Source organism: Botryllus schlosseri, chromosome 2 (genome assembly GCF_051294905.1).
Source record: "Botryllus schlosseri isolate E-star chromosome 2, Bs_hap1, whole genome shotgun sequence".
Classification (NCBI taxonomy): Eukaryota; Metazoa; Chordata; class Ascidiacea; order Stolidobranchia; family Styelidae; genus Botryllus; species Botryllus schlosseri.
In genome coordinates this window covers 6,180,063-6,192,102 of record NC_137237.1, presented here as the reverse complement: position 1 = coordinate 6,192,102, position 12,040 = coordinate 6,180,063, and the positions used below count along the sequence as shown (strand labels likewise).

Here is a 12,040-nt window from a genome sequence, read left to right as displayed (position 1 = left end):
ACTTTTGTGACGAATTTATTCTCAATGTAGCCTGCACATAACGGTTTCGCATTGGCCTTTTCGATTCTGAGAAGAACTACTTTTCGGAATTGGGTGTTAAACTCAGTAATTTGATTCCTAACGGTGACTGGAGTGAAACCATATTACCGCTGTCGTATGGTTATTATAATGTGGCCTATTAACTTAACTCAACATTTGTTATCTCCAACGATTATTCAACGGAAGTATTTCTTACTAAAACCTAAAAATTTGTTAAAACTGTGCTGGATAATACAAGAATTTCCCCATTTACTCAGAATTTATCCGTGGGCCGGACGAAATCGTCTGGCGGGCCGTATGTTTGACACCCCTGCACTAGAGCCTTGCTTACCAGTTGCTGGTAAATGTCTAGTACAGTGGTTCTCAACCGCCGGTCCGCGACGACTTCTCTGCCGGTCTGCAGACTATATTCAAATTTTATACCTTAATTTCAAGATGCAAGATGTTGAAGGCTTGTCGATTGATAAAATTGATGAAACATCAACTTTTGAAGAGATTCAGAACTTCGAGGGGCAACATTAGGCATGGAAACATGTTCGATTTGACTTTAAGATCAAGCCGTCTCCGATGACAATATGCGAGCGACAAGTATGAGCTGACTTGCTAAACCACGCAGTTTGTACGATCACTCGTTTTCGAATCATTCATTTTGGAGATGATCAGGTATCGCTATTGCCAGGTGTTTTTCGTGCGGCTCATTTCATTCGTATTACGTCTGGTGGTAATGACCCAAGTTGGCACGATAATGTTCTTGGTCCGACTCCAAAACGCATATTATCTCGATATTGTCGAAGTGAAGAATATTATTCGAATTGTTGTGGTCTTATCCACGGCTTTCGGCACGAAACGCTGTAATCGAATCTCGGCGATAGCTCGTTTATCTGGGCAAGGCAATTTTATCTAATCTAAGCGGACTCGATAGCGTAAAATTACATTAGGCCTAGGGATGGTGTGAACTTCTGAAAGGTTCAGGTTCGTGTGAACACGAACCTTTTTGAAACGTTCCGTTTGAACGCGAACGTGAACCTCATGACGTCACGTGACGTCATATTACTGATGATAACCCTACATTTCAGTGAAGTGATATAATGTGCAGACACGACAGCTATAGTGACGGCTCGGGCCCAGTGGTGGCTTTTGGGGTGGGCGAGGTGGGCGGTCGCCCGGGGCCCCCCCTGGTCGAAGGGCCCCCCTATTTGGATGATGCGCTTTTTTCAAGGATAATAACGAATAAACATGGAAATCCGTGTACCAAGCAAGAATATGATTCCGTACAGATGTGTCAATCATCATCAAATCTCTGCATTTTTACCGTATCCCGATAATCATCACGTCTGTGCATGCGGTAGAATTACTTAGCTTTGATGTAGTCTATCCTTGCAGACGTGCAATAATCGACATGGCTGAATCCAGCACTTGTCCGAACCTTACCGTGGTGAAAGATAGATAATAATAATAATAATAAGAGACGCGAAAGGGGGGTCTGGGGGGCGGAGCCCCCAGAAGTTGCGGTTAGATGCTTATAGGGGCCCCCGGGTAAGTCTCGCCCAGGCCCCTCCCCCGTTCGTAGGGCCACCACTGCTCGGGCCAAATTGTACCATAATGCTGAAGTACACACTGACTTTTTAAACGTCGCCAAATGAATCAACTGGGACAACCAAATGATATAATAATCCCGTAAAATCAATCGCTTTGCCAACAATTTCGACGAGGAATTGCAAGGGAATATAAGCTTACGTCTTAACGGTCGGATCGAACAATATATTCCACGTCTCAGTATTGCTATACCTTGATATTGAGCAGAGTGTAAAGGGGTTTCTATCCTTGCTACCGGTATTACCTCATAAACAAGTGAAACGGCAGTAGCCAACACCCCAATCGCACGGATTTGGTTTTTACGATACAATAAACATATTAAATCAAGGCGGGCCCGTACACCTGCTAGATTTTTTACATTAGACAACGATGTCTATTTCATTGATTGGTCGAATAAGCGCCATTCGCTGACTACCTATATACATGTTGCGTGTTTTGCACTTGATGTTGTGTGATTGCGGGTCAAGCTCACGGCAGAGAGTCACTACATATTCGCAATCGGAAATCTGGGTCTTTCGAGCAGACTTTTGTAACAAAACAAGTAAATTTTTTGAGGTTGTCAAGGTGTATGCTTGTCTTCAGGTGATTTTTTATGCAGGCAGCATTGTTGCCCGCAGATGAGATGTAATAAATTTCAACGGAAGATTTTACAATGACGTGAAAAATTGTAATATATGAAAAAGGTTCACAGTGCAGAACCTACCAAGGTTCGTTTGTGAAAGTGAACCTCTAGATTTCTGAGGTTCACACACAGAACGCGAACGTGAACCTCACGTTCACACCATCCATAATTAAGCCCATAATGAACATATTTGATAAGGAACGAAACCTTCAAAATGTCACTCCGTAGGACAGGGGTGATCAATTATTTTTCTCCGCGACCAAATGACAAGCACAAAATACGTTGGCGGTCCGAGTCAAAAAATTTTTAGCTGTATTCTCAAGCGTATGAATTTTATTTCGAAATTGAAAGCAGTGAATTCCACTGAATAAATGCTGTTCAGTGGATGCGTCGAAATTAGGGAATCAGAATGTGATCGTTAATTACCAGAGATATTATTTATTTGCCGTCATATTTCGAAACAATGTTAGACATGATACATTGTGAACTCTCTTCAAACCCCTATCCACGTTTTTCTATAAGACAATAAAATGTATGTGGGGTACTAGAAAGGTTGTTAGTTGCTCGGCACTAACTACTAGAAAGACGGGTTTACCCCAGACATCAGTAAACAAATATTTAGTTCTTCAAACCTTCTTTGAATTTCAACTTTCGGCATTCTTTTTTTGACATGCCCGTTTATCCTGTATGGGTGATGATGACACATTATAGATTTGGAAACGTATCACGTGACAATTTTAAGCACAGGCCGTGTAATGCGCGATGTGAAAATAGCAACAAGGAAGATTTGGTAACTTATTGTGACATTAATTGTTACGGCATAATTTGCTACATTGGCATTATTTTGAATCTGGTTACGCATGCGAGGTACGTATAGGCTGCGTAATAGTGGCATATTAATGAACAGGCTTGGGAATAAACGAATTGTCGGTTCAGTGTATACAGCTTATGGTTTTAGTCCACGCAGCAGCATTAAAAAGTAGGTTTTATGTTTTGAATTCCAAGCATCTTTTCACGGGCCGCTCAAAATAGCTCCGCTGGCCGCACTTTGCCCAGGTCTCACTTGCACCATACTTGCAAATAAACGGTTTTATACTTTAAATTTTGGGTTGATTTGAATTTTTGAAGGTCCACCGGTCCGCCAAATATTTTTTTGAAATTTAACCGGTCCGCGAGGTGAAAAAGGTTGAGAACCACTGGTCTAGCATACATGATATTTATTTTCGTTCGATATAACTTGGTTAGGTGCTTCGAAAGTGCTATGATCTTCAATCTAAGCGTATAATACACCAAGAGCCGAGAACCTTTTCCGACCAAAGAGCCATATTGGCCCGATATTTTCAATTGTAACTGCCAAAGAGCCATACATGTTACGTCACCATTGAAAATCAGTGACGAATTGGTAGCACTATTAATATATGGGATTCGTAGTGTGCGTCATATTGTCTTTGCCCACATGCGTAGGTTGAGCCAAACATGGTCACTACAGCATTACATAGCAACTAGTGCGGAATAAATCGACAAATTATCTGGTCCTATACTCCGATCTTGTTTTTTAAAGCTCTGGTCCGACTCTAAGGCCGGATTCTAGAAATGACCGTGATCGGGTCCGTTAAACTCCGATATTATGTATCTACTCACAGGATGGTATTGAATATTGATTGAAACAATTCAAATAAGAAATTAAAAACTCAAAGATCAAACCCAACCCAGATATGAAATAATTATGCCAACTTATACTTAGCATGTGATTTATTTTCATAACCGTTTCACTTTAACTATTGATTCGCGGGTTTAAGAGGGTAAGGCTGTCATATTCTTCGTAAAAAGTACTGATCCAGCTCTGAAACCGGATCGGTACAAAAATGAGAAAATCTGGCCGGATGTCCAATCCGGCTCCGGTCCATGCTCCGCCCTAATACCCACTGCAGGGTGCGATAAGTCATTGACGTAGGGTTAGGGGAGGCAAGTAAGGCATTGTCTCAGATGTCGTCAGGGATGAGTGAACGAAAATTGTGAAAATTTCAATGATTACACTGGTCAACGCATATTTTCAGGCAGACAAAGTAAGAGTGGTTTTGGGAGTTCTGAAGGACAGTGATTCCATGTGACCTTGGTTTTTTCAAGTGGGCTCTTATTTTGCAGATATCCCATGGGGCTATTTAGACCAAAATCTCCTATTTTCGCTATAATGGCTAGATAAAAAATCGGCTCAGTCGTACTATAAAGTTTAGAAATTCAATCTTTTTGTTATTTTTACACACAGAAGACTCCTTTAAATCAAAATATTACAGCAGCACTATATTTAGGGGTATTGGATTTATCATAGTTATTGACTTTCACGGATATCATGTACATGAATAAACTCCAGTTATGGATAAAAGTATTTACTTAGATACTCAAATAACGTGGTATTGATTACATCAGTTTTACGTCAACCATGTATTGCAAATTTGAAATAATCAGTTAGAACATAATAGTATCAATTTATTTTGAAGCACAATTGTTTTTTGTACGATTTTCGCCCGTAAGCAATTCAGTATAGTTTCTCGCAAGGTTCCAGCAATGGTCTGCCATAACATTTTATCTCATCTTTTCTGATATCTTTCTTTTGTTGTTTTGATGTCTTGGTGGAACCTCTCCCCTTGCTAATCAACAAGATGATCCGGAAATATATCAAGATGACTGAACAGGAAGTGAACTTTTATGCTCATATTTATTCCAATTTTTGCATATGCAGATACGAATTTTCGGACCAACTGTTTGTAGCTGGGTGCTTTGTGATCATCTGAAAAGTTTTATTCACCACATGTTAGGAGAAATTTAAAGCAGTGAACTCCTTCCTAATATGAAATTGGGATCTTTCATCGGTATTCGAATCTGAAATCTATCAAAGCTACCAGATTTAAGCTTCTCGTTTGATAGGGTTATTAGCAGAGGTGGTCAGTAACGAAGTACTTCTACTTTTTGAAGTACTTGAAGTAGATTTTGCTTACTCAAACTACTTCTTAAGTAGTTATGATTTTAGACTACTTCTACTTCTACTTGACAGTTTTCAGTTTTGTAGGCAAAAATAAGCGTAGAATATCTACTTACTTACTTGTGAACCACCACTCCTACTTCTACTTGAGTAGAAATTCCGGCGTTACTTCTACTTCTACTTGAGTAGCGACGGTGACTACTTTGACCACCTCTGGTTACTAGGTATACCCACTTTGTTCACTCAGCAGAAAATTGTCCATTTACAAGTTTAAAGAAATGAGACGCATATGAATATTGTAGTTAAGCTCTTCAAGGACAAATTTTGTAGCTTTATTCTTCTCTTTAATCTTGGTAGAATGACCAATTGATACAGGAGAATATGTATTTCCATTGTGCAAAAGTACAATCTTTAGGCTTGACAAACTGCTTTTTGGCAAATAAATATTTCTCGTCAGTTCATGTTAATATTGATAGAATGACTGAGAACGACATGAGAGTTCTTCATAGTCAATGATCTATTTATGCGGAATATAAAATTAGAAAAAAACTACGATTTTCTACCTACCAAGTGAAATATTCAAGGGTAAATACAGAAATTTTAGGCTTTTTAGAGGTATAACTATCTTTTGAACAAGAGCCAACCTGGAAAAACCAATATTATATTTGTAATCAGCAGCCTCAAAAACCCCAGTAACGACTCTCAGATGTTATGCCAAAATTTGTATTCTCATTCTGGTGACCAGTATTACTAGTATTTTCTATCCATGTTTATGAATGACTATATTTTGAACTCTTTCATTCCCAAAATCACGGAATTTTCATATTTACTGTTCGAAAATAAAATGCGAGAGGAGAGACGGACCAAGCCTCACCTGTGCGTAACAGCGCAACTCGCCGTAAATAGCTTAGAATTTAAAATCACTGATATTAATCAAATGTAATTGTCGAGCTCATACCAAAAATCTGAATATTAATCGACTTCCAAAGTATTCGGCTTAACGTAACGTTGCGTTACACACCTACATTTTACGGCGGTGCTAGAAAGCTACTGAAGAAAGCTATGGCGTATGTGTATTTGAAAACTGCGTTGTCCTACAAGCATCGCCATCTTTGCTATTCTCTTTGACCAATCAAGGTATCGCGCAGTCCAAGATTTCGAGGCGCGTGGTGGTCAAATTCGCGAGTGTTGTTAGTCGCCGGTGCGACACCAACATAAATTTGGGGATATGGAAAAGATGGCGGTGTGAGTTCCTAACCCTGGATACCCCACTGCCTTGACCTCTCAACGACATTTTTATGTTGTTACGAGAATCATTATTCTGGCCGTCATGAAAATGTACTAACAAGTTGCTGCAATATTGATAAATTAAGTACAAAATTAAAGATTTCTCAAAGAGCCATATCTTATACCCAAAAGATCCATATATGACTTGCGAGCCATCTGTTCCCGACAGCTGGTATACACGCTTGGCGATATATAATCAGTCAAAATAGCCAACTTATCGACAACTACGCTGCTGTGGCCACTGCTAGATTGTGATCCAGTGTCCGTACCGCTGGTAGATGATAAAGAAGACTCATTTGCATTTATGAAGCTTGTCAACATTTTGCACCAGTGGTTGAATACCTTCAAAGAGTCTCAGTAATAATTCTAGAACCGGCTTCTCTTGAAAGCCATTCCGGAGTCGATTGTATCAATAACAGTTGATAAAAATGAATTGACCTTTCGAGGAAAGCGTAGGTGGAGGAAGACGAAACTGCTTGACAGCTTTCTAGTTTTTATTAACTGAAATTCGGTCACAGTCAACTATACACGGATCTAAGACATGCACTTTACAACTCAGATATAAGAAACTAGGGTACGAACGGAATGAACAGAGCGAACTAAACTGGTCACAGGAATCAGCGCTTAGACAATCGCCACACGATATACGCTCACGAGTGTGTCAGAGTATAATATCCTCCAAATCGAATATTTTATGCGGCGCGCATCAGCATTTTCTATTTTCAAGCATTCGACAATATTGAACTGGCACAAATCTTATTTCTGATTCGAGAACTTAAAATTCACTCTAAAACTGCTCCAAAAAAACAGTAGCTACTAATCGAACTTTGCTATCACACCACTCTCAAAAGCAGAGGTCACCAACACGCGGCCCGCTGACCGCATGCGACCCGCGATGTCATATTTTGCGGCCCGCCACCTTATGTGAAATTTCGAAAGAATGCTTAGTAAAGCATTATGAAATGCTGAAATTGATTTCAGCTTAAACATGTTCTTGTTGTTCAAAGTAAACTATTCTCGTGTGCCCAGTATCACTATTCCTCACTAAATGACACGGTGTTATCAATCCTTGGAGGATAAATGAGTGATAGTAATATGTGAAACTATACTACTATTAATGATGAAATTCACTCATGAACTGAACATGAAGAATTTTTCGCTCTTTGCGCGACTAGAAAACGTATCCTTGTTACTATTCATAACATGACTACTCACGATTTCCGTGCGCAAATAGTAAGCTGATATGAGTAAATAGATTAGTCCGGGGGGAATGGACAATTTGACATGAACAGTTTAACGTTTGTACTTAGCCTCCAGTCGGTTCATTACGACTATGAACTAGAATGCGGCCTTGGGCTACACATGTAATCAAAATGCGGCCATGAGTAGCAAAAAAGTTGGCCACCCCTGCTTTAGTTGCTGAAGACTGTTGTCAGGTATCGTGCGCTGCTCATAGTACAAAATGGTATTGCATTTTTTCAATAAAAAAATCTTTCTTTTGTGGTAACTTTGCCCGTCCCCCATGTTAAAGAGCGGTTGTACTGACGTAGAGCAATGGTCACCAACACGCGGCCTGCAGGCCACGAACGGACTTGAGATATCGGAAGAACTCTGACAAGAGCATTTTGAAATGTTGAAATTGATTTCAGTTTGAAAATATTGTTGCATTGTTATTCAAAATAAGCTCTTCTCTTGTGTCCAATATCACTATCCCACACTAGCTGACACGACTTCGGCGATGGTAATAGCATGGAGGAAGAATTAGCTGATATGAATGGGCATTGGCCATATTGCCTTCACGTGCAATGGCCCGTAGACACGGCTAAGACCAAGAGAATTAGAAAACGACTGGGGATCCCCCACAAGACCAAGTTTTAAGAAGAGTTAGTTTTTCTGCAAATACCGTGTAAAGCTAACCCCGATATCGATTCTGTAGTCGCCTAAAAGTGTCCTCATGTGCGCTGCTCATAGTTCAATATATATTAAAAGCGGTGATCATGGTATTTTTGTTGAATCTGTGCTTTTGTGGAATTACATTATTTCTTTTGTGGTATCTAGGCTAGTCGTCCATGTTAGAGAGCTCAACATGGTACTGACGTAAAGTTTTAAAAACGTGGTTGTTAAACTGATGTGTGGCCTATATGCTATCGCGATATTGAATTTATTCGGCCCGCGGCCTCCACGAAATTCGAAAAGTGGCCCACGACCCCTGCTCAAAACCTACTATGCGGTGGAAAACCAGCTAATATATCCCATTACCTGATCATGATGATAGAACATGACCCGTTGTTGATTCGTGACTGAAAATTGTGATTTGGACTTGGGCGAGATCTTTCGTGTAATTACTCGAACTCGGACTAACTGGTTGATAAAATAAAATGACTCGAGTTGAGTCAGGTGAAACGTTAAAATCAGAGAAGGAATTGGGACCAGCAACGCTGTGACTTGGTGCAATCAGGGCCGATACAGAACTGCATCAGACCCTCCCCCCTCCCGAAATAAAAATTAAAATAAAAATAAAATAAAAAACACCGTTGATATATCTTCATTGAAGGATAATTTTTCTCTGTGGAATAGCATTTTGTCTTGCGGGGACAGGAACACTCGACACCAGCCATTTAGGCACAAATGTATAATGTATATATCGAAGTTTAAGGTCAGCATAAGGGAAGTCCTTTTCGGCCGAGGTTTTCTCACTGTCGATGGTTGTGGCACAGTTATCGGAGTCGCATCTTTTATATGGCCTAAAACTTCATACGTCTTGGTGTGTCGTGATGCGGTAATGGCCGACACCTAAATGCCCATTAATGAGAGTCGCAGTATCGATACTTTATTCCCGCCTTAGCAGCTTTGAAAGCGGGATTGTTTCGTAGGAGCATCCAAAGTAGCCTATGTAGCATAAAGCTACACACGTCGATCGAAGCGTTCTTTCTCTGAAATAGTGATCCACATTGACGCAAAACCGCGAAATGCTCAAATATCTTAATGTGGTGATGTAAGCTAACTGGCATCGTGTTCCATAAGGTCGCAGGCTATGATGATTCATCAGGTATATTTGAAGGACCCTTCAAGTCATATAGTCTACTGTTCTGACGTCGTCAATACTTCACTCGACTCAAAGCCTATACTCGATTCAGTATCGAATCAATCAAGTATTCGAATGCTCAGTCCGCCCTGGATTTAATCGGACCGCAAAGTACTCGCCCTGACCTTGATCTGTATGTGTTCTGTTTGAGATGTGACATCTTACTGCTGCAAAAACCTGCGATAAGCGTTCCGGGGCCCTGCCGACCATATATCATAACTGCTAATGGAAAAAGAAACGGAGCGTTCAATAAAACATGCCGATCAATATATTTCTATGGAAGGATTCATTTTGGCCGATGAGGATTCTTACAAAGCGAGTGCATATGCACCGCCGTAATTTCAGTGGTCATTCACATGTGCGGGCATGGTTGTTCAATGTTCATCTTCATTACGTTTGCGAACTCAAGACTGGGCCGAATAGCTTGTTACATGGTTTCTAATTTAGGGGAATACTTTTTCGTACGGCGTTATAAATTATGCAGGTGTTAAGTACAGTACACTTTTGTTGCGGCGGCAGTACGCGAAGTATCGCATAACGTAAGTTAATAATCAGGACATAAAGGAGGTGTCCATGCGGTAGTTTTTCAGATCAATCCGATTCGGGTCAAATGACTCAAACAGTTCAGCGCGTACTGACCCTTTTCCGTCTCATCGTCACTGTCTTCTCTATTCGAAATCATTAGCTAAGGAATTTGACTTGAGTCCTAAACATTTCGCTGACGCCTTGTAATCGAAAATCGGTTTAATGCGCGGGCGGTTGGACTCCTATAGCGTGCATGTTGACGTGGGACAAGTCGTGCTTATTCTTTGACGATCTGCGCTTTCTGACCAGCACACAGACGAGAAGGGCTAATAGAACGATGATGACGAATGCCAGCACGGCCGCCATAATCGGTGGAGTGATATCTTGCGTTGGCGTGTCTGCAATGAAATTGAATTTTGTATTTCAATAGTCGTTTTTGGTCAACTGCGCCAGTGATATTTCATGGCAATATATGGATTTGACATTGCTGCGATATAAGTTTCTATCATCATTTCATTTTGCAACCCACCATAAGATATGACAAAACGGATGAAATCGAGAATCATCACTAGGGCCATTTTTATATGACCTTAAAAAATCAATTATATGACTTTATTTTTGGGAAAATATGACTTTATATGACTTTATGCGAAAATCGTGTATTTTTACATGTAACCAACGTCACTCATGGAACTGACGAGTAAAACATCAACAACATAACAGTAATACACCTCCATTTTTATTTTAATCCACTTTTGTAGTACAGTTTCATGTAGTGTGTGGAATGTTGGAGTCTTTAAAGTTACCATTTGGACGTAAAAATGACTTTGGTAAGGAAAATGAGCCTCCACAGACGCTGATGTCTGTTGACACTTCTGCAGTTTTGCATACAGCGCTGGTGAAATGTCTTGTATTTGTAGCTCCATAATTTGTTACACATTGTTTTTGTCCAATCGCTTCTTAATGTATTTTTTGAGCTCAAGCGGATCTTTTCCGAAATCGAGGGCATTTAGATCAGCATGAGCCTCTTTGATAGTGTACGTACAACTTTCCATTTTCAGTATCAAGTTTAAAATATTGTTGTAGTGGAGGCATATTTCTGTTAACTGACTTGTCAACTTTAGATCGTTCACTGAATCTTTGACGCTCTTTACAATAACTCCTTCAGCTCCCCATGCGTTGACTATTTCTTTCACTTGTGGAAGTCTCTGAACTTGAAATTACGTCCCACTTCAGTGCACAGAAGTAAAACAGATTGTGTAGCAACACAATGCAATGTGTGACCTCATAATGCAATGTGTGACCTCATAGGTCTGCGACTGTAATGTTATGTAGGCTAACCTTACAGTTTGCCTTCGTTCAATCAGAAATTGCCTTACTTTCGTAGTGCGTAATTGCTTCAATTGGCACTTTTTATTTAAAGTATACAACAATATGACTTTATAACTCAAATATGACCTAACCAGGAAAATATGACTTTATATGACTTTATAACTTTCTTAATATACCCCATATGGATGCAATTTTTGCGTTAAAATTGATTTCACGACTTACTGATGCGTAGAAAAAAATATGACTTTAATGACTTTAAATGGCCCTAATCATCACACAATGCGTCGTTGTTGCTTGTGGTATTCGTGGTATTACATTATAGGCTCAACCATAGTGGTTCTCAAAATGGGGAGCGTGCCCCCTTTGGGCGGCGTGAATGCATCTGAAGGGTGGCGCGAGGCTCCGGTAAACTTAATTTTTTTTCTGCGCTTAGCGCGATTCACCTCTATTTCATAGCTATTGCTCTGTGTATAGTCCGAATTTCATATTAGAGAATTCTCTCAGCAACAGTTTTAACCTTCCGTACCATCAAACTATCTGTAAGCATTGCTAACATTCTGGTTTCATTGTGTGA

General features: G+C 40.0%; 1 protein-coding gene across 2 annotated transcripts in view; it reads right to left on the bottom strand.

Moving 5' to 3' along the window:
- LOC145433173 (uncharacterized) overlaps window positions 1-12,040 on the bottom strand; it is a 165,919-nt gene that overhangs the window by 67,859 nt on the left and 86,020 nt on the right. Inside the window, exon 30 of one of the 2 annotated variants that reach the window (XM_080310129.1) lies at window positions 9,855-10,532. The exons of the other annotated variant lie outside the window; for it this stretch is intronic. Within the exon in view, the coding sequence (XP_080166255.1) occupies window positions 10,354-10,532 (179 nt within the window). The 3' untranslated portion in view covers window positions 9,855-10,353. Of the gene's footprint in view, window positions 1-9,854; window positions 10,533-12,040 lie in introns of those variants that run through there. 2 annotated transcript variants of the gene reach the window in all.